Source organism: Rhipicephalus sanguineus, chromosome 4 (assembly GCF_013339695.2).
Source record: "Rhipicephalus sanguineus isolate Rsan-2018 chromosome 4, BIME_Rsan_1.4, whole genome shotgun sequence".
NCBI lineage: Eukaryota > Metazoa > Arthropoda > Arachnida > Ixodida > Ixodidae > Rhipicephalus > Rhipicephalus sanguineus.
In genome coordinates, this window is record NC_051179.1 from 179357935 (window position 1) to 179380657 (window position 22723).

The following is a 22723-nucleotide window of genomic DNA, read 5'->3' on the forward strand; positions in this document are numbered from 1 at the left end:
TTGCGAGTGATCCAGTATCCCCTTGAAGCTGCTGTTGCATCTTCTCTCTGTTTTTCCAAATCGCCGACACTGTTGTGTCGGCGATGCCGTACTTCTGAGCGACGGAAACCTTTTTCATTCCACTTGCAACATCTTTTACGATGCTCTGCTTTTTCTCTAGAGATAAAGCTTGCCGCTTTCATGGGTTGGAAGGACCAGGCGGCATGGCAGCTCAGTGCAGCGCGACACAAGAAGCCAGAAGATCGATAACGCAACACGTGTACCGGCCGCGCACAAGGCACAACGCACACAAACACAATTTCCGGTGGCTAGGCCTACGACGTTGGCAACACTCTTCAAGGCATGCACGCACACGCCACAGACTAAGAGAGCCAGAGAGTGAAAGATTGGAATGTGTCGGGGCAAGTCTGTCAACCGGCCACCACCCACGAACGAATGAACCTTCCCGACGACTTCTCTCTCGCCCGCGCGGGCCGCCCGGTGCCCGGTTGGCTGTCGGCTCAGCAGCGGCGCCGCACGGAGGAGAGGGGGGGGGGGGGAAGGAAAGAGAGAGAAAAGAGAGGCCCGTCGTGCTTCTTTTCTTTGCACGTTTCTTTTTTTCCCCCCTTCAGAGGGGTTGGCGACGAGTTCCATCACTTCGTTTTTCTTTTTGTAGAGGGTGCAGCGGGGTGCACTCTTCGGAGAAACCGCACTGTACCCGGTCTGTCGTCGCGCGCGCGCGCATACTAAGCGGTCTGCTAACACATTGAACTCAATGGTAGGTGAACTGGTGGTCACAAAAAACCGCATTATATCCGGTTCCGCACTATAGGCGGTTACGTTATAAATGGTCTATGCTGTAGTCCTGGATTTTCTTCTGTTTCAACGACTTCGCTGCCTGCGTCAGCACGCACGCCTCCACGTGTCAAACGAGTCGGAGCAGCTTAGGTCGCAACCTTCCATATTCACGCAATAGCGCCGGACCAACGCAAGTGCCCTAATCACTTCGGAGGATGTAGGCAACGGGCCATTGTCAATTTCTTTATTGCTGTCGCTTTGGCTCGTGGTCAGCACGACGTCCGCAATGTAGTCCTCATCTTGTAGCTGGCCCATGATGGCGACATCATCGTCCGCACTGACGAACTCATCGAATGCCGATCTGTCGGTAGCACCCGGGAACTCTGCCAGCTCGCTCCAAACTTCGGCGGAAACACCTGCGGTGTCTTCAGTGCTGTCATCGGAATTTGGGGTGTCATCACCAGGCATGCCGGCTTCCGCATGCCTAAAGCAGTTCTGGATTGTCTCCGTGACATCTGTACACAGCGGCGACGTCGGACTTCTTGTCACCGCGCTCGACTCGATTTATGATTTCGAGTTTCACGGCGAACGGCAAATTCTGCATCTTTGCACAAGCCATGACGACAGCGCGCCAAGAAAGTTCACAGAGCGCCAACAGGCAACACCACCAGCACGGACCACGCTGAATGAGGACTCGAGGAAAAGAGGCTGCAGCAGGCACGCAAACATAAAGGAAGAAAAAATGGCGCTCACTTGTATCGCCACCGCGACTCGGAGAAAGCACGACGGCCTCTGATTGGCTGTAAGCACTGCGAGCAGGCCAGGATCACTTTTTGCAGGGGGGTGTTCGCCCGTGCACAGCCGGATCTAAACTACTTTTTCTAGGGTGGCGCCGGCAGTTTTCCCCGCCACCGCGAGGGAAAGATGACTTGCTGGGGCACTTTTGAGGCACATGGAGTTTGATATATCAGTTGTTGTTGCTATTTTCGTTCGATGTAAAAGTAACTTTTGCTATATATTCTTAATGTAAATTTACCGTGTTTAGAAATTGTTTGATATACGGGATAATTTGATATAAACGGGGTTCGATATAGTCGGGCTCGACTGTATTTGCATGGAAGCTTGTCACATGATGCTCTAAACAGGCAGAGACACGCACTGCAGATTGTTGATTACCAGTAATCATGTTGGTGAAAGTGTAGGTGTGCCAGCGACGCAATAAATAGACTGTTGTGCACGTCACAGTTGGCCCAGTGAAGTAGTTACTACCACCCAACACAGAGGTTGTTTGATCTCATAGCTGGAGTGCATGATGGGCGCATCAGGCAGAGTGGTAGGACATCAGTTCATCAGCCACTCAAAAACAAGTTGCTCTCATTCGCTACAAACTTGGGACACTGATCCCTGGCAAGAGCTACGACACTTGCAAGCTGGAACACCAGAAGACACCTTCGCAATGTATCTTGTCCGCTGTCACCATGCCTCGTGTCTTTGGGTGCTGTAACTGTGAAATGGGGTCCGCTCTAAGTACCTGACTGTTTAGCCACTCCCGAGCAGCCATATGCCAAGATCATTGAGCAAGAAGCATTTAGGAGGTGCAACTCTGCCATTTCAGGCGACCAGATAACATCAGGGGGAGGTTACTCCGTATACCTCCCAATAGGACGCCTTAATTCATGACTTCAGCGCTGGCAGCAACGTCCCTTCAGTTACTATCCTTGCGGCTGGTATTCAGAAACTCAAACTGCAGAATGGCGGCGCACACGGTATGCGTTGTCATGGCAACACTAACACCAGCCACGCCTCCTCTCCTAGCTCTCTCTCGCGCGCCGTTTTTTTTTTTCTTTTTTGTTTTGTTTGCGTGAGCGGGCTCCCTCTCCCACTCCTTTTCTTTTTTTTTTTTATGATTCCCTCGTCCGCGTGCTGCGCCGTGCAGCGCGCCGGGCGCTTTTTTTTTTTTTTTTTTTTTTTGCATCCGCTGCGCCGCGCGTTTGTTGCACGTTTGAATGTACGCAATTTGCAATCAGGCATTCTGCAAAAACTGCAGTCGTGCAGCATGTTCCAGAACGCAAAAGAATGAATTGCACTCACAACACAAAATATCTTTGGTCTCGTTTTTTTGTCCTCGTTTCCGAAAACTCAACATTTTCAATATACAGGCTCAGGAGATTCACAGAAGTGATTAACAGGAGATTAACATACACGTGTTCATGATCACTAAACAACACGAAAGTTCTCGGCAAAGTTAAGAACCTAAAGAACGGTGAAATAAAGAACAGAACATAACACTAGGGCACATATTAAAAAACACAATTTTTATACTGACAAAAATGCAGAAGAGCTTCTGATATATGCGCACGATATTGCACAAAATTATCGTAACTAACAAAATTGAACATTCACTGCAATGCAAAAACAATGAAAGTAGTTGAAATACCTAAAAATAGCATAATAATGTAAAGATCATTTTAAAGACGTCAAAATGAACTCCACATATAACACAACTAATATTGGCCGTACTTACTTTATTGACTACATTTTCAAAAACGTTGATTTTCATATAACTAGTGATGATAAAACGCGGAGAAAATGAACGGATGATATCGGAGGATTCATGGCATCTCTTCTTGAAATGCGCAGATTCTGCAATTCTTCAGCTTTTCTCTGGGCGCACCGATCAGCTGTGTGGCATTCCGGAATACTTTAAAAACGCTTCCACCCTGAAGAAAAGGGACAAGTCCCAATGAGATAAAGAGCGCCATCGACTCGTGCAAAAGTGAACTCGTTTGTTCGTCTCAGAGCAGCACAAGTTTTCATACATCTATCTAATGTCTCACAAACGTGGTGATAGGTGATGGCGAGTAATTAACCGGAGACAAATAAATGCAAAGCACACACTCAAGCACGCGGTTCTGTGAGAGTTGTAAACCTGTAACTATAGTAACTTCGCATGGGCTTCATGTCTGCTGCTTGTTCGTATAACGATTTAAACGCAGCATCGTGCCCTTTTCAAATCAGTCATGTTTGAAAACATTAACTGTAGCCCCACTGCAGAGAACAGCTACTCGGTATGGACGTGAATGCAAATTGACACAATGAAAACCACGACTCAAAGGGCACGCTCACCTGTCGTTCTTTTGGGGGCCGGCACATATATTCCGGGACTTGTTCTGGAAGTATTCGAGCAACAAAGCACTATGCACGAACAGCGCGAGTCGTAAAACATCGCGTCGCACAAGCACACAGTGAGCGAGCACCATGAAAGAGACGAGCAACGATGGCTAACGCACGCCTTACCAATGCCAGACACGAAACTTTCTAATGGATTTCGAAGTCTGCGGCGGAAAGCGTGCCTCCCGGAGGAGAGGGAGTTGATCCCGCCAGAGAGGGGGTTTAAGAGAGTTGGGAGAAAAGAGACTGAACGCAGATTTTAACTCTGATCTCAGTCCATGGATGGCGCCTCAATTTGCCATACCAGTCACGTGGGTTTCTTTTACTGGCCTGATAACGTCACGCTCCAGGAGAGCCACATCATGCTGGCGGCATTTAGCGGCAGACTTAGAAATTGGGGCCATTTCGGTTGCCAAGGGAACAGGTCTAGTGTGTTGCTCCCGTTCCACCGTAGTCACACAGTGTGTGGACGCGGAGCACACTCGGCAGAGTTCGTTTTTTGCTCCGTCATCTCAGACTCCTTGCGTATGCTCACAGAAACTGATGCAACAGAAAGAAAGATATTACGTGTCCGCTGACAGGAACGCCGCTGTCGTCTGCTCACGACAACGTTACTAGATCCTGCCAGTTCTCAAACTGCGGAGCTCCGCCTGACGCCGTTCCGTTGCGCTCCGCGTGGGGGCGCGCGTGACAGAGTTTGCCCGGCAAGTTGCGGCAAGTCGCGACAGACACGGACGGCCGGACGGCCGGACGACCGTTGTAAACAGCCCGCTGCAGTGTGCTTGGTAACGTTTGCGCGAGTACCCGCAGACATTTGTGGACCGTGCTGGCAAGTGTATGAACCATGCCACGCTGTTTCGTGCCCGGGTGTAAAAGCGGCTACAATTCCTTTCTACCTTCGGGTGTGAAGAGACATTTTTTCAGGCCGCCCCGAGACGCCGAACGCCTTGCACTATGGCAGCGAGCAGTACCCAGGCAGGACCAAAAGCTTTCAAGCACGTGTTCTGTTTGTGACCTTCACTTCCGCGATGGGGACATTTCGAAAGTCTTCGAGCACAACATTTGTGGTGAGCTGGTAACGATGCCGCGCGACAAATGGGCACTGAAAGACGACGCCGTGCCTCGGCTGTTTCTGAATTTGCCCGAGCTACCTTTCGAAACCGACACGGAAACGCAACGCTCCTGCTCGCAGACTCTCCCCGGCATAAAGCAAGCGTCGAAAAGGGCAAGGTGAGCAGTTGATTTCAGCAGTTGGTGATAGCAACGACGAAGCAAAAAACATCGGGACGACGGATAGTGGCGAACCTTTGTTTGACATGCTAACTCGCTTGGCCGAAGGGGGACAGAAGATTGAAGGTTGGTTTCTTGGCATTGCTGAACGAACGGCACTACTGTACAAGCTTAGCATAAGAAGTAACATTCCCCGTGTGGAAACGTCAGTGGCGCTGTCGGAGAACCTCGAAGTAACTGTCTGCGCAAATGGTCGAATCGTGCCTCGCAGCGTCTACGCCGGGGAGCCGAGCATTGAAATGAACTCGTTTGATGACTTGAAATGTTTGATCCGTTACATTGAAAAGCTTAAGCTGTGCCAGGGATGCCCTGCTGAAAAGTACCCGAAGATCGCATCATCACTGGTGGCCACAAAAGAAGGTGAAAAGTGGAGACGCAACAACCGCACTGTATTGAGCTTTAACGCTACATGTGCTCAATGCAGGACCTTGAACAAGCTTTTTCTGCAGCGTACAAAGCAGCGCGAAGACTGCAGGAAAAAGCAGAGGGTTTGCTTGAAGTCGCTTCGGCGTAGAGCAATTCGCGCGACCTCAAGGCGAGAAAAAATGAAAGAAGAATCTATTTCATTTTCTTTTGATGAGGAAGGTCTCTGTGCGGACCTGTTTTGGAAGGTCTTGGACGAGTTGGATGAGTGCGATCTGACGAGGCTGGGTTGCGACCAGCACAAGCCCACGTTCACGTGTCAGGTCCTGTATTTTTTCATCGTGACACGAATGCATTTTTACGCCAGGGATGTCAACCGACGCCTTCAAACCCGCGAGAAAGTTGCCATCGCCACCAAGAAAGCTCGCCTATTGTGAAGCCGTTGAACATTTGCATTGTGTGCGTGTGCCTTGGGCCTCGGCAATAAACGCATTTCGCGGCACTGAGAATAAAAGTTCCCCTTTTTTGCTCAGTTTTTGTTTGCAGTAACGAATATCCGCAACCATTGGCCGCACGTTTGCGGGCAGCTTCGCCGCTATAGCTTTGCTTTTCATTCCGCTCATATATATATATGAAGTTTATTGCTACATAAACACAAAACATGCATAAGTAGCAAGGATGGCGGAATAACAGCTGCTTAAAGGCAGCTTGACTAGTCCCACCTCCCCATACAATAGCAGCAGCAACATGACAAGAATTCACACAAAAAATGCACTTGTTGACAACCTTAAAGTAGATACACAGAGCAAGGCATTAAAGAAATTGGAATTTAGCTGATTCATAAAAAAAAACGACAGGATACTTATTCGAAAACACAAAATTAAGGTTAACATTCATAATAACAGTTGAAATAATGCGTATTTAGAAATGTAATGTATGTAATGTAATACATAAAGCATCACCCGATCGTTCAAAGAGGTCCCTAATGGCAGTAGAAATTTGAGACGCATTGAACGAGTATTTCAAGGCAAAGAACGGCCATTTACAACGCGTGCCGCCGGCTTCCTGCTGCACAGCAACGGGCTAACCTAAAAGCCCCATAGGGACTTTAGGCTAACCGTGGCCGCCGCGCCGTCTGGTGAGCGGAAACGAAACTGGGCCACGCATCTACGGCAGCCGCCGTGGGAGTTTGAGAACTGGCAGGATCTAGTAACGTTGGCTCACGAATACTGCCAAAAGGCGTGTGCGGGTGTGTTCGCCTCGAGCCATCTCACGCAGCAGTCACTTTAATATATTTTTTGTTTTGTTTTGTTTTCTTGCACTGTGGTTGCGGCTTCACACTGCAAGGCACCGTCGCTTGAAGTGCCTCCGTCGGCACAAGCTATTTTTGTGATGCCCGCGGACACCTGTTCTAACATGAGTTTCACCTCTTAAATATTTTTTGCTCCATGGCCAAGACTAATGACTTTTCACAGCCCTCAGCAACTCGTTATCTCTAAGGGGCATTATTAATGTGCGCCAACGTGTTCCTTGCAGGAGTTGGTGGACCGGTTGGCAGCCATGCTTAACTCAAACCTCGGACAGCTGTGTGGGCCACGCTGCAAGGACCTGAAGGTGGCACAGCCCGAGAAGTACGGCTGGGAACCTCGGCGGCTGCTGGACCAGTTGACGGATGTGTATCTGCACTTGGACTTCCCACCTTTCCTGTCGGCCGTAGCACGGGACGAGCGTTCCTATCGACCGCAGCTGTTTGCAGATGCGGCAGCCCGGATGCGACGAGCCTGTGTCAAGCCGCAGCCGCGGCTCGAGCAGTTCGAGCAGCTAGTGTCCCGCATTGCAGCCGCTGCCGAGCAGGCACGTCGCCATGCCGACTATGCGGATGCACCGGACGAGTTCCGTGACCCTCTCATGGACACACTCATGGAAGAGCCCGTGGTGCTGCCCAGTGGACATGTTGTGGACAAGGCGACCATTGTGCGCCACCTGCTCAACTCGAACACCGACCCATTCAACCGGCAGCCCCTCACAGAGGAAATGCTGCGGCCAGGTAAGACTGGTGTGCCTCACTTGTTCTTTTGTTGCAGCATTGCAACCTTTAATGTTTGGTTCTTCGGTGCAGTGACATAAAAAGATCTGCATTTTCTTTATCTTTGCACGTGAAACACTTACATGTGTGGCCCCCTAAGACAAGCACTAAGCACGTCTCTACCAACTGCGTTGGCGATTTCGATCACAGCAACCAAGTACAGCAGAATCTCAGTGATACAATCACGGCTCATGCGAATTTCAGAGTAATACAAATTTTTCTGTGGCCCCAGCCAAGGCCTATTAGCCTGCCATGTACTAGAGTACGATTGTTGTGAACCGGTTTTCTGCCCGCAACGTTTGATATGAACATTCACTGCCTTACAGATGCAAAGAGGTGCTGCCCGCGCACCCTTTGTAATTACGTGTGGGTGCGAGGAACTCGAGCACGGGCTGAGTGCAAGCATGCGCGCTGCACCGCCAGTTTGGCTGGTTGTCAGCATTGGCCTCAGCTGCATGTTGTAACCTCTGACATGGGGTGGCCATTCTTGGAGGCCCTGATACTCCCACCTTAGCTTTTAGATGGTGCTGGAATCACTCTTTTTCTTTTTTCTTTTTTGAAGGTCACATTGTTAGTTTTTGTGCTTACACCGGCTTGTCTCATATAAGTAAGCCACGTCTTGCAATTAGACGTCCTATCAATAGGGAGTTTTCGAATAAGGTCTGCAGTGCTTTGGACACTCCCCCTGTTCTAAGTCACTCTAGTCTTGGCCAAGAGCCGTCGCTTCAGTGGGTGCCATCATGTTTGTTTGACGCAAAGCCTTTGGGGCATGCTTTGGGGCTTCCGCTAAATTCAAGAAATAGCATCCCCAATGCAAAACCCAAATGCTGTTTGGGTCTCGCGCACGCGCAGTAGCCTCGGCGCTATTCCTTTGGGGCCCCAAGACGATTGGGGCCCCTATTCAAAAACTCCCTAATGTTGGACAAATATCCAAAGGGGAAGTGATAGACTTGGTGAAGTAGGCCTCACGACATCAACATGTGCGATTGTTGGGGCACACACACCAGCCAACTCATCCGATTTGACTGGGGGACTCCTGTATATTGAGCAATCCTCCCAATTGTACAGGCACACCCATAAATCTGAAGAACAGCCCCAAGGCCACCACGAAAAGAAAATAATAATAACAAAGGGCAGCAGTTATGAAATTTTCTGGCTTTGGTCTATTGCATGCAGAACACTAACTCTTTTGTGACCTTGGGAAAATCGGCCACATTTTGTATGTTTTAGTAATTAGTTTTTGTTTTAATAATATTGTTACGGGGAGAAAAGGCGTTGCAGATTATCTTTACAAGGTATATGCGATAAGAGAATGAATGTGGGCCCAGGATCCGTATGAATTGACACGGCAGACAGGTGTTTTTGCACACAACACAGACTATATTACAACAGATGATAAATTAAACGCTCTACAAACTTGACAACACTAACAACCGTACTTTGCAATGTCTGGAAGTCCTACACGCCTAGATTCACATCAACCGTCCTACTCGCCGATATGTAGTCCTCATTGTGGTGGGATTGGTCGTTGTGGACCCTCCACGAGGCAGTCGGACGTCCAGCACCCAAGACGGCTTGACCAGGCTGTGACGGAATAGTGGTCGAACTGCAGCACACCAGGCCACTGCAGTACAGCTCAGTCGCCGGTCAAAAGCACGAACTGCGGGAACCTCGTGTCACCTGGACAGCAGGCGGTTGCCCCTCTTGTGCCAGGCCACGAACATCCACGCCACAGGTCTGCACGTCCAGTACAGCACTCAGGTCCGCATAGCTGCAGGACACTCGGTCAAGGGAAGCAGCTCACAGCGGGACATCAGGCCAACCAGGTCCGCATGGCTGCAGGACGCCTGGTTGAAGCATGCCGCGACTCGAACCGCCGCTCAGCAAGCTGCCGTTCAATCGTGTCACGCCCCGTCTGCTCGAGCCGCACGCCGCCCTCGCTCTTCTCTTTCATCTTCCTCCCGGTCAGAGGCACATAGCAAAGAGAAGAACTGCCGTTTCCTCTTCGCTTCGTCGCAGCCACAATCCACATCATCACAGTATATACAGTTAAACCTGGATATAACGAAATTGGAAAAAGTTCGCGAATTCTCGTTACATCCAGGTTTTTGTTACATGCAGTTTTCGAGTAAAGACTAAAGAAACTATCGTAAAAACCAAACGAAGACGCGGCGGATGCCAGTTCAGTGCCACTCACCTCAAATATTTATTTAGCACAAAAAAACTGCATTATCTTGGCATGTGTCTTTCGCGTCAAAGATGACGTCACGCGGCGGTTCAGAGAAACCAACTCATCCAATGCTGCCTCGTCATTCATCCTGTGAGCCAACGTGACGGCGCAGAACGTCCAGCGCGTCCAAGATCTCCTTTGCAGTAGGCAACGGCACTGTATCTGCCTCTGACGAACCTTCACCATCACCGCGATCTTGGGCAGTTTCTACAAGTGCCACATCCGACATTTCTTCGGTAGATACAGCATCACTGTCAGCGTATGAAAAGTCGTCAAGTGCAACGTCGTCGGGCACTCCACCATTCGCGCAAAGTGCATCCCACGCCTCACTGACATCGGATGGATTTGAAGGTTCCTGGGGTTCTTCTTCGTCGACTCCAGCCTCTGTAACCACTGACACCCCGGCTTTCATGAAGCAATTTGCGACTGTGTCAGCTTTTATACTTCCTGCCAGGAAGCAGCAAGCATCTCGATGGCTTGGTAAATGTCTATCTTAGTCAGCCGTTCAAAGTGCATATCCAAGAGGATCTTCTGAATGACGCGACGACGATAGCAGCACTTAAAGCTGTTGATGATCCCTTTGTCTAACGGCTGTATTAGGGACGTGCAATTGGCAGGGATGTACTGCAGCTCGATGTTCGATAGCTGAAGGCCTTCGATGTGGTGCGCGGAGCAGTTGTCCAGCAATAGACATATATTTGGAGACCATGACGCTTGACATCTTCGTTGAATGCCTTCAGCCATTCAGTAAAGATTTCTCGGCTCATCCAGGCCTTCGAATTGGCCACGTACTTGACTGGCATCCGCTTCGTGCCTTTAAAACACCTTGGCCGGGTATTTTTTCCTGTAACTAATGGGATTCTTTTGTCGCTGCCGTCACTGTTTGCGCAAAGCAAGACCGTGACGCGTAGTTTGCTCTGCTTTCCGCCTCGACAATTGTGCCCTTTAAGCTCCAGCGTGTGGTTCGGCAACATCTGGTAGAACAACGCCGTTTCATCGGCGTTGTACAAATCCGCCGCCGCATAGCGGTCCAAGATGCCAGGCAGCTTCTCGGCCACCCATGAGGCAGAGGCATCGCAGTCAGCAGATGCGGACTCGCCGCTAATCACTCTACCGACGACACCGTGCCGGCTCTTGAATCCTTGCAGCCAGCCGTTACTTGCCTTGAAATCGTCATGGCCAAGAATAGACGCAAAATCCTTCGCTTTCTGCTGCAGGATTGCGCCACTTATGGGCACATTGCGTGCCCGTGTGTCCAGAAACCAGGTGAAGACGGCCTTGTCCACATCAGCGTATGTTGACTTCTTCAGTCTTTTCTTCTTCGAACCCGTGCCCGACTCCGCTGCCTCGCGGATGCTGTCCTTCGCACTCAATAGTATCGTCGACAGGGAGCTGGCTGGGATATCAAATCGCGCAGCAATGTCCTTCTTTTTCTCACCTGCGGAAACCGCATTTACAATCGCAAACTTTTCTTCAGAAGAAAAAACCTTGCGCTTTCTCAGCACGGAGATCATTTTCACAGCGAGAGCAGCTGAGAGGCCTAGCAAGAGAGGCCTGACGACGGCCTGACGCTCGCACCACCGCGGTTATTAAGGTATTGAGGGTGTCATCCGGCCTGTCGTTGTGTGGACAGCGATGGCTTGGTCAGAATAAATTGATAGGCGTGGAAATGCACGTCTTGACCTTCTACACAAGAGCATGATTCTGTTACTGCTTTTTTCAGGTGCCTTCCATGGTTATGGAAAATCAGAGCCCTTTGTTGAATAAGAACTCTGTCTCATGATTGGTTCGGCTTTAAAAAAAAAAAAAAAGATGCAAGTTGTTGGGCAGCTGAAGAACAGTAGTGCCAGGATGGTGCAATAGACCTCTTTCAAGCAATCCCAGAGTACCCTGCGGTTGCACGAAGCACTGTGGGAAAAGTGTGTACGCCGAGCGAGCCGGTTGTTCAAGTGCCTCCTGCTCGTTGGCTCGTTGTGAGCAGTGGCAGCACGCAACGAAATGAACACGTCGCCACTTGAACATTCTCACAACGAAAATACTGCACATGTCCGCCGTGGTAGTGTAGCGGTTACGGTGCTCGGCTGCTGACCCGCAGGTTGCGGGTTCAATCCCTGCCGCGGCGGCCACATTTTGATGGAGGCAAAATCCTAGAGGCCCGTGTACTGTGCGATGTCAGTGCACGTTAAAGAACACCAGACGGCCAAAATTTCTGGACCCCTCCAATACGGCGTCCCTCATAATCATATCGTGGTTTTGGGACGTAAAACCCCAACAATTATTATTATATAATATATAAATAGTACACGCATCCGAGCGCATCTGCATGTATATCTGCGCATGAAATGTTAAAAGATTAACACAGTGAAGTGTAGGTATTACCAGGCGGATATGTATCGGATATAGCAGTTAAGCAGTATGCACATTATTGCATGCCGATACCGTCAAGACGTGTTACAGTATGAGCTGGAGCAGTGAATTCATGTTTGTTTGATGGTTACTTCTAATACACATAATAATACAAATGTGACGTATCAAATTGCCAGAGATAGCTCTCCACTTGAGCATTTAGTGCCATGAACACTACTGCACTTGCCAACTGCATATAACCGCTATGGCCTTTAAAAGGTAACATCTTATTGCTAACAAGTACGACTACACATATCTACATTGTGGTCACATGTGAGCCAACACGCGAAAACACAACCGCCGTTTGTAAAATGTAACATCTGTTGTTAGTGTCAACAAATGGTGATAAAAGCTTATCTTGTTACCTGTGGTGCGAGCAACGCGCATGCTGTCTGATCAATGTATCTTACTTCTAAAGGCCGACTGTAGTGCGCTCTCGCATAATCTCCAAATCTCAGAGCCTCACCTTGTGCTCATCAACAGTGTCAGTGGACGTCGATTCCTAATGGATCGGTGAATTCCACTGGCCGCTTGTGGAATTTGTGTAGGAAACCGAGTTGTATCTTTGTTTAATTTATGCCACAGGGAATACTGGCGCCAAACAAAAACAAAAAAAGACGTTTCGGAACCGCTCAGTTGGTTCAAGAGCAGCATGCAGGAACACAAATGGAAATCGTAGAGAGGCCGTCTTAGTGAAACACAGAAGTTCATGACTGAATTCCGGAGTAATTAATATGCTACACCTTGTCACATTCACTTGATCTGAGAAGTGCTGGCACGGCGCAGGCGGAAAGCTAAAGCGTGAGGCCAGTGCACTCATCGCGGCGACTGCTGCGGCATACACACTTTTCCCATGAGTGCTTGCACGCCCATCGGTGGCGCGTGCGTGCTTGAAAAGGGTCTATTGAATAGCTCGCCTGTATTTATTTGTTCTTTTGGTCTTCCACCGTATTGAAATGCAGTGCTAAAAATCGCTTACAATGCTTGACAATTTTAATGCACTAAATGAAGGGAAAGTATGACTTTTTGTCTAAAAAGAGTTTAAAGGAAACAAACTGTTCGGTATGGAGCATGGCATACCTTCTTCAGGTGTGGTGTTCACATTTTATGGGTGCAACTTGGTTTTACTAGTTCTGTCCGTTGGCGGTCAAGAAAAAGCAAAAGACCTGGAGTTTTGGACAGTCATTTTGCTAACTCCACTGCCATGTCGATGAGTCATTGGTCATGCCATGAAAGCATACTTTTTATTTGCTCAGAATTATTACAACCAATAATAATTTAGGCATGTACTTCGAGCCCACAGTTTGAGTCTTTTTATGCAACCTGTTTCAGCATGAGTTTTTTAATATTAACTAGTATTCTCTGTTCAAGTGTGTGTGCTGTAACCATCACTGATTTATCATAACTCTCCTGTGTAATGCCTGCTTGGGCCTTTAGTATACTTGAGTAGATGTGTAATTGCATTCTAATTATGATGACTCACTAAAACATGCACACATGAGCACTCTACCACTTTGTCTTTGGTGCAAGGCATGTTTATAGACAGTCTCTCATAATTTGTGCCTCAAGTGTATATGGGGTGTGAAAAATGCTCCGTTTTGAAGATCCAGCAAGCCTTTTTTGTGTCTTGCAGATGAAGAACTCCGACAACGTATCACTGAGTGGAAGCAGTCCCGATCTGGCCAGTGAACCAGTGCATCAACTCTGCCAAATACCAACGTTGGAGCATCAGAATTGTGTCTTTGGTGCGGATAAAATATTTATTGCACATGTCGTCGAGGGTTGCCAGCTACAACTGCTCCGGACCATACTGTTTTGGCTTGCAGAGACAAACGTACCTGAGCCTGAAAAAGTCCTTTTGCCAGTAGCGGCAGCAGCGCTCTACAAAAAATGCTCTTTTGCAAAAGGAGGTACCGCCCTCACGCAGCCTACAAAGGCAGCCAACAGTCAAAGCATGTCATTTTGTAAATTTTCCAGAATTGCATCTTCTGGTCAATAATAAATGTGGCACTAAGTGTCTCTTGCTCTTGTTTATTTCAAGTAAGTTTGTACCTAACTTCTTTCTGAACAACAGCCAGGCTACAGGCCTGTGGCCACTTAATGCACGAAAGACGATTACCGAATTAAGCGCTAACTGCTAAGAAAGTCATTCAGTGTATGGGCACAAGGACTGCCCAGGTTCAAATAACAAACATTTATAGATCCTTTTTTGCACACCCACAGAGCTCTCCATACCCAAATTGTGCAAACAGGCCATCATTTCTCTATGCATTGCATATGAGTGCGAGATTGTGGGCAGAACTAGTAATGTGGTGGCTCGTGAATTATTACAAGCTTTCATATCGGCAAGCAAGAAATCTCCTCTATCAGTCATTCGTACTTTTGACATCAAAGAGGCTCTGAAACACTCGTGATATTGAACATCAGCAATCTTTAGACAAGGCAGGCAATACGATCATGTTAGTTGGCACAAATTTATGAATATTTTACAGAAACACTAAAACACAGAACCATGGATCAGAAGTGTTTGTCGTTTGTGGTATTGTGTTCTAGTATCTGCAGGAAGCTTGTGGAACTTGCCATCATGGAGCTGTGAATGAAGCTCGTGCGAACACGTGAGCCAAACATTTTTCCACAGCATGCAATGGGGAACTTACAGTTTCGTGTCAAAAACACAAAAAAAAATTGTAACATTGCTCTCTGTTTCGCAATATCATCATCGGCTGTTCAGCAAACAGGCTGAACAGTTATTGGCTGTTTGCTTTTATTGCCAAGAGCACTATCCTTAGTGCATAGTGTTACTGCTAATCCTTAGGTAAATATGGTAAAAAGTATGCATGTGTTAATGCCGACCATCTGCTTGGTGTTTCATTTTATTCTACACTTGTTTGTGAGGTGGTGTGCTCTTTCTAATGCTACATGCCGGAGTCGGTTGCTTGTTTCATACTGAGCCTGCTGCCAGAGTACTTGCCGATGCATATTCACTACCCTTGGGGTTGTCCACTAGCTCTCTTGCATGCATTTTGCAATTTAGATGCATTGTTGGACATTTCTTCATATTGAGCTAATCAATTAAAATGCACAATGTAGCTCTGACTACTAGGTCAAGCTTGAAGCAAATAAGTTCAGTCTGCACCTCATACTCACATAGCTTGGCCAGAACGGATCAGAGCAGAGAGAAACAAAAGCTTTGGTCGAAAGAGACAGTCATGCCTGCTCGTCAGAGAGCTTTTACACCATGGATAGAGTGACATCATAGAAATGCTATGGCCAAAGCATCTCGCGAGTGTGCAGGGGAGTGTGAGGCTTTTGTGAACTGAAGTGCTGCTCTGATGAATGCATGGAAAAAAAAAAAAAAAGGACACTGGGGATTTACAAGGGCAGCAAAAAAAAAAAAAAGGAAGGGAAAATGTATTCGCTAGCACAAAAGCAAAGTTATTTGGTGTCAGACGTGACTGCGTGTGGACAAAAAACGGCAAGCCTGCATGGAACACGCATAACAATCACAGTGTATGCTGGAGGAGCGGCCATAGAGCCAGTTGTAAACTTTCTGAGGCTGCCTAGTATAAGTACAGTTGTGAAGCACCCGCTACCCTGTAATCCATCATTCGATCGGCATAACACCGGGACACCCCAGAACGTCGTAAATCAGTGTTTTCCCTCACCGACCGTGACACTGGCTTGCGATTCCTCGTGGACAACGGCGCTGAGGTGAGCGTGTTGCCAGTGGGGTCAACAGATCGCCGTGTCCCCAGTTCGTCCCCCCTTAATTCAGGCGGTCAACAACGCATTAACTATCGCCACCTACAGACATCGCTCGCTGCCGCTCTTGAACAGAACGTTCCGATGGATTTTCATTGTGGCAGAAGTGAAGTTTGCTATCCTGGGTGCAGACTTTCAACGACATTTCGGCTTTCTCGCCGATGTGCGCAACAGGTGCCTCCACGATCCCGTGTCGCAGACGACTGTGCAGGGCAACCCCTCGAAATACCCTCCGCCGCTTTCTCGGGCCATCCGGCGCAGAACATTTTACTCGCATTCTGCACGAGTTTCCTGAGTTGAAGAGGCAGCCGCCAGCCGGCTCTATGGTGAAGCACGAGGTACACCACTACATCACCACCAGCGCCTGTACACGCGCGGCTTGTGTACCCGGAGAAATTGAAAGTCGCCCGACAAGAATTTCACTACATGCTGGAGCTGGGGATCATCAGGACCTCGTCGAGCTCCTGGGCATCTCCACTCCATATGGTTCCAAAGCCCACACCGGGAGATTGGCGAGTGGCGACCATGCGGGGGAAAACGGCGCTGAACCGGGTTACGACACCAGACAGGTACCTGGCACCGCACGTACACAATATCACGACGCGACTTCACGGTTTCACTATCGACCTGGTGTGGGCGATTCCCATTTCCCCGGAGGATGCTCCGAAGACCACCATCGCAACGCCCTTTGGACCATAGGTAGGCAAAAAAATCGGAGCTCACTCAGACTCACTCAAGAAATATGTTTTGCTCTGAGGGCTCACTCGGACTCAGACTCGCCAAAATTTTCCTCAACCGGACTCATTCGGACTCGGACTTGCTAAACGTTTTCTTAACCGGACTCACTCGGACTCTTAACTCACCAACATATTACTACTCAGCCGGACTCTACTATGACTCAGAGCCCCGCCACGGTGGTCTAGTGGTTACGGCGCTCGACTGCTAACTCGAAGGTCGCGGGATCGAATCCCGGCCGCGGCGGCAGCATTTTCGATGGAGGTGAAAATGTTTGTGTACTTAGATTCAGGTTCACATTAAAGAACCCCAGGTGGTCGAAATTTCCGGAGCCCTCCGCTACGACGTCTCTCATAATCATATCGTGGTTTTGGGACGTTAAACCCCAGGTATTATATATTATACTCAGATTCACGGCTTCACCTGAGTTTGAGTGAGCCTGAGTGAGTCGACTCACGGCGTAAAATTAACTTTTTCGATCATGGTGTCAATCCTCTTTAATGTCGGTATCTCACATAATCAGTGCTCTACGATACGCTTTTTGATCTTGTACCTTCAAGTACGAGTTATCATCACATATCATATATTATCATTTTCATATATCAATCCATTAAGGACATTTTTATGAAATACGCGACTCACACGAGATACTTTTATAAGAAATTCCCATGAAAGAGTTCTCGGGGGAGGTCGTGGCACCTGTCCCCCTAATTCGCCTCTGATCAATAAATACTGTGGTGGCGCATGAATGCTAGTGAGCTGAGATATGTGTGAATAAACTTGCGTATAAACGTAAGCCGATATAAGGCTGATGGTAATGCTAAAGATTAGTAGATACGACCATAGCTCGGCAACAAAAGGTGGAGCTGACTCGAACTCACTCAAGAAATATCTTTTGCGCTTAGGGCTCACTCAGAATCAGACTGACCAATATTTTCCTCAACTAGACTCACCCGGACTCAGACTCTCAAAAATTTTCTTCAAGCGGACTCTCTCAGACTCAACCTCATCAAAATACTACTCACCCGAACTCACTCAGACTCACGGCTCGATCTGAGTCTGAGTGAGTTGACTCATAAGTGAGTTTGCCGAGCTATGCTTCGGACTGAGTTTCCTCGAATGCCGATCGGCCTCCGAAACGCGGCTCAGACATTCCAGCGGTTCATGGACGGTGCTGTATGCGGTCTCAGCTTCTGCCATGCCTATCTTGATGACTTGCTAGTCGCAAGCAGCACTCCGGAAGAGCACGGAGTGGTCGTGAACATGGCCAAATGCGAGCTTGGCGTACCACAGCTATCGTTCCTGGGACACGTCATCTCCACCTCAGGAGTTCGACCTCAGCTCAGCAAGGTCAAAGCCGTGCAAGGATTTCCGCAGCTGACCGCAAAGCGCTAGCTTCGAGAATTTCTGGGTTTAGTAAACTTCTACCGTCGTTTCATCCCCCGCTGCGCCCAAATCCTCCAACCTCTCGACGACATGCTTGCCACCTCGCGAAACTGTTTGAACACCCTCTCCTGGTCTCAGGAGTCAATGGAAGCCTTCTGAAAGGTCAAGGACGTCTTGGCAAAATCCGCACTCCTTGAATGCCTCAGGCCCGGCGTCCCGCAGTGTGCAATGGTAGATGCCTCCGATACAGCCGTTGGGGCTGGCTTACAACAGCTCGTTGGGTGCCCGGTTTCGTTCTTCTCAAGGAAGCTAACCTCCACCGAGCGCTGCTACAGTACCTTCGGAAGAGAACTGCTGGTCGTGTATGCTGCCATCCGACATTTTCATTATTTCCTACAAAGTGTAGAGCTTTTCGCCCTCACCGACCGCAAGCCGCTCACTTATGCATTGCACTCGCTAAGCTCCGACAGTTGAGCGCACACAGCACGGCAACTGCGCCAAATGTCATACAGGTATATCAGAGTTCACGACTGACATCCACCTCGTCAAAGGCGGCGACAACGAGGTAGCAGACGCCATCTCCCAGATTAATCCTATCGCCATCGGGCTTACACCGCAGGTTGATTTTTTCGCTTTCGCAGCAGCTCAACGCGACAACGACGAGCTAGAACACCTGTTGACTGCGACCACTGCCCTCAATCTGAAGTGGTTTCCCATGCCCAGATCCCAGGACAAGGTATGCTGTGACGCAAAAGCGTTAGCAGAACTCGCCTGTTCGTGCCTGCGAGCCTCCGTCGCCATGTGTTCAGAGTCCTTTCACAGACTGTCTCATCCAGGGATTAGAGCCATCCAAAGACTGGTGACGGCAGGGTTTGTCCGGCCATGCATTAATCGGGACGTCCGACGCATGGGCAAGTGAATGTGTAGCTTGCCAGCGCTCCAAGATTCAACGCCACACCTCGACAGCACTGGGAACACACCCAACGCCGGATTCTCGCTTTGATCATGTCCACGTGGACATCATCGGTCCACTGCTACCCTGCCACGGACAGAATTATCTGCTGACCTGCGTGGACAGATTCATCCGCTGGGCGGAGGTCATCCCTATCGCGGACATCAGCGCAAAGACGGTTGCTTTCCTTTACCGCTAGCCCGCTTCAGGGTGCCCTCCACGATAACAACGGACCGTAGCCGACAGTTCGAATCCGCCCTTTTCACTGCTATCAGTCAGCTCATGGGAACCTCAGGCATACGCACAACGGCGTAGCACCCCATGAGCAATGACATGGTGGAACGCTTTCACCGTCGGCTGAAGGCCGCGTTCAAAGCAACCAAGGACCACAACTGGGTGGAGGCCCTCCCACTCGTCATGTTGAGCATAAGGTCCACCTTAAACGAGGACACTCGCTGCATGCGCCGCTGAGTTGGTCCATGGCATGACACTCGGGCTGCCGGCTCAGAGGAGGCATCCATAGCTTGCAGTGACTACGCACTCCGCCTACGCAATGTCATGAGCAAACTTCGCGCGGTACCTCCGCGGCCTCCAGGGTGGCGTGTGGTGCACGTTGACCCGCAACTCACATTGTGCCCCATATGTGTTCATACGAAACGATGCGGTTCGGCGACCCCTTCAGCCGCCCTACGATGGGCCATTTAAGGTCCTCCGCCGCGGGAACAAGCATTTCACCATCAGTAGGTGCGGTCGTGAGGAGGTTGTGTCGCTGGACCGCATCAAGCCAGCGCACATGGACAACGAAGATGATCATTATGTCTATATGGTTAGGTAGCGCACTTTCGACGGGGACAAAAGAAACAGAAAGGACACGACACTCGCTACTCGAGTGTCGTGTCCTTTCTGTTTCTTTTGTTCCCGTCGAAAGTGCGCTACCTAACCATATAGGCATAATGATCAGTCACCAACTAGCCCAGCTCTCAACCTTATTGAACGAAGATGAAGTAGTATCTCCACCTAGCCAGGACCCCCAGCTTCAATGCCAGCCCAAGCTAACGCACAGCGAACGGCTATCAAGAGCACCACTCGCCTGGACCTCTAACTCCGTTCGGCAACTCTCTAAGGGAGGAGTGCTGTGTTGGCCGCCAACAAACCAATCAAAGAAGACGCCGCAGTTCTCCTCTCCTAACTGGTTCTCCCCTTGCCTACTCAACTCCCTCACCACACAGGGAAGGGGAGGGAGAGGAGAGTGAAGAGACAAGAATAAAGTCAGTTGAGAGTTGGGATTCACGTCATCCGGTTGACTTTCTTTACCATGCGTACACGCTTCCCAACACACCAATGAACAAGTACTTTTGAAATTACTTCATTCAACACAACTTTTGTAAGTATGTATAAACACAGAATGAAATTCCATAATTCTATAATTACATAAAGGCCAGCTGCACACATGCTTAGGCCAATGCGAACACGAGTCTAACTTTTAGCATTCATTATAATTTTGTAGAAGTTTTCTGTACTGCTGCAGTTATCCAGGTATCATGCGTGTCATTTCTGTCTTTCAAGTAGTACATAGTGACAAATTTCACTGGCACTTGGACAGACTGGCTTCCATCTTGGGCCCTCTAGCACAACACTTAAAGCCCTAGAGAGGGATGGAAGCAGGCTGGAGTGCTTTGGAGCAGGAACTGTACACATTGGAACACATGGATTGCTTTTCTGAGTAGCTTAGTAAACCATGCGATTATCAAAATAGCACATGTGCAACAATACAAAAAAAAATTGCTCGCTATTCTAGTGTAGAATTGTAGGCTTGTGCGAATAGTAAATTTTAGGTTCGAAGCGAATAGTGATTTTGGTCGAATAATTTCGAATCGAATTCGAATAGTATATATCACATATTATTAAAAAAAAAAACGAGCATATTTGTCATGACCCAACCAATCTGCACAACGTTTTTTTTACATTGTAACAACGCATGCGCAAATGTCATTATTTTTGGTTCAAAGGAAGTGGAAGTAACCTTCAATAGTAGCAGGATTTGGCTTTTGGTAGAATGCAAGTGATAACCTGTAAATGTGTTACGTTTTAAAATTTACTATACTAAGCCGGTATAACAAGTTTTTAAACTTAAAAAATGATGATTCATGTGAGGTTAATATGTTCATTTAACCTTGAAGTGGGGCTTCGCGGCGGTGCGGATTTTCCCGGGAAAGGTGTATTCACGGTATAGCACTTCTCCACTGCAGTGAAACCACCTTTACAGAAGGTTACAAGCGGACAGTGCGATTTTTTTTTGAAAGGTGTATTCACGGTATAGCACCCCTCCACTGCAGTGAAATCACCTTTACAGGGGTAGTTACACGCGGACTGATATACACCTATTCGTTCATTTGGAATACTTCGAAATTTTCAATAAATTAAATTCGAATCGAAGCGAATTCGAATACTGTATTATTCGTTCGAATATTCGAAGTGCTCGAATATTCGCACAAGCCTATAGAATTGTATTAGCAACCAAAGCAAAATATTGCCGCGTGTCTTATGTTTCATGAGTTGAAGCTACACCCCCGAAGACTGTCAGCAACGCTCAGCGCAAACCGCGCCACATTGTTCGCGAAGCTTCCCGATCATTGTAGATCGTTTTGTTAAGATTGCGCGCCGCACGCGAATGTTCCAGCTTTGTCGAGAGATAACGCCGCCACCAGCGATATTGCTGGAAAGTTCCATAGCGCCTGTATAAAAGCCGACGCGCTTGACCGCTTCTCAGTTTATCGACGGACGACGCCCTGTTCGCCGCTATCATTGTACAGCGTGTATTGCTGTAGTTCTAGTTCTCACTTTCCCGGCCACAAGTTCGGCCCAAATAAAGAGTTTCATTCTGCAAACGCCGACTGCTGTCTTCGTCGACGTCACAACCACGTGACATCTGGTGGAGGTGCTGCTTCATGATCCGGACGCCACCGCGGAGCGCTGACCCAAGCCCAAGCCGCGAAGAAGACGACTCTAAGGTCAACCCGGATCCTCGAACCAGCCGCCGGCAGAAGGGACTACAACCAGAGTACGGGCTCCTTCCCGAAAACGCCAGGCAGCCGAAGACCGTCACATCTACCGCCGAGACGATGACAGACCCCCTGCCACCTACAACGGTAGTGATGCAACAGCCAAGGGAGCCACCAACTTTCCGTGGATCGTCGTTTGAGGACCCGGAGAGCTGGCTGGAGACGTACGAGCGAGTCGCCGCCTTCAACCACTGGGATACTCAAGAGAAGCTGCGCCACGTCTACTTCTACTTAGAAGACGCCGCGAAGACGTGGTTCGAAAACCATGAATCGAGCCTTCAATCCTGGGACCTCTTTCGGACGACGTTCCTCAATACCTTCGCGAGCATCGTCCGCAAGGAAAAGGCCGCTGCTTTGCTGGAGACCCGGGTGCAGCTGCCAAACGAAAACGTCGCCATCTTCACGGAAGAGATGACTCGACTTTTCCGTCAGGCCGACGCTGCGATGGCGGAAGACAAAAAAGTTCGCCTGCTCATGCGGGGTGTCAAACAAGAACTTTTCGC

At 48.9% G+C, this 22723-nt stretch overlaps 1 protein-coding gene across 2 annotated transcripts in view; it reads left to right on the plus strand.

Moving 5' to 3' along the window:
- The window catches only part of LOC119390936 (ubiquitin conjugation factor E4 B), a 144331-nt gene extending 129979 nt beyond the window's left edge, over nt 1–14352 (plus strand). For both annotated transcript variants that reach the window (XM_037658652.2, XM_037658653.2), the window contains 2 exons: nt 7138–7648; nt 13957–14352. In XM_037658652.2, coding sequence (XP_037514580.1) covers nt 7138–7648; nt 13957–14012 — 567 coding nt within the window. In that variant the 3' untranslated portion in view covers nt 14013–14352. The remainder of the gene's footprint in view (nt 1–7137; nt 7649–13956) is intronic.
- The last annotated feature ends 8371 nt before the right edge of the window (nt 14353–22723 follow it).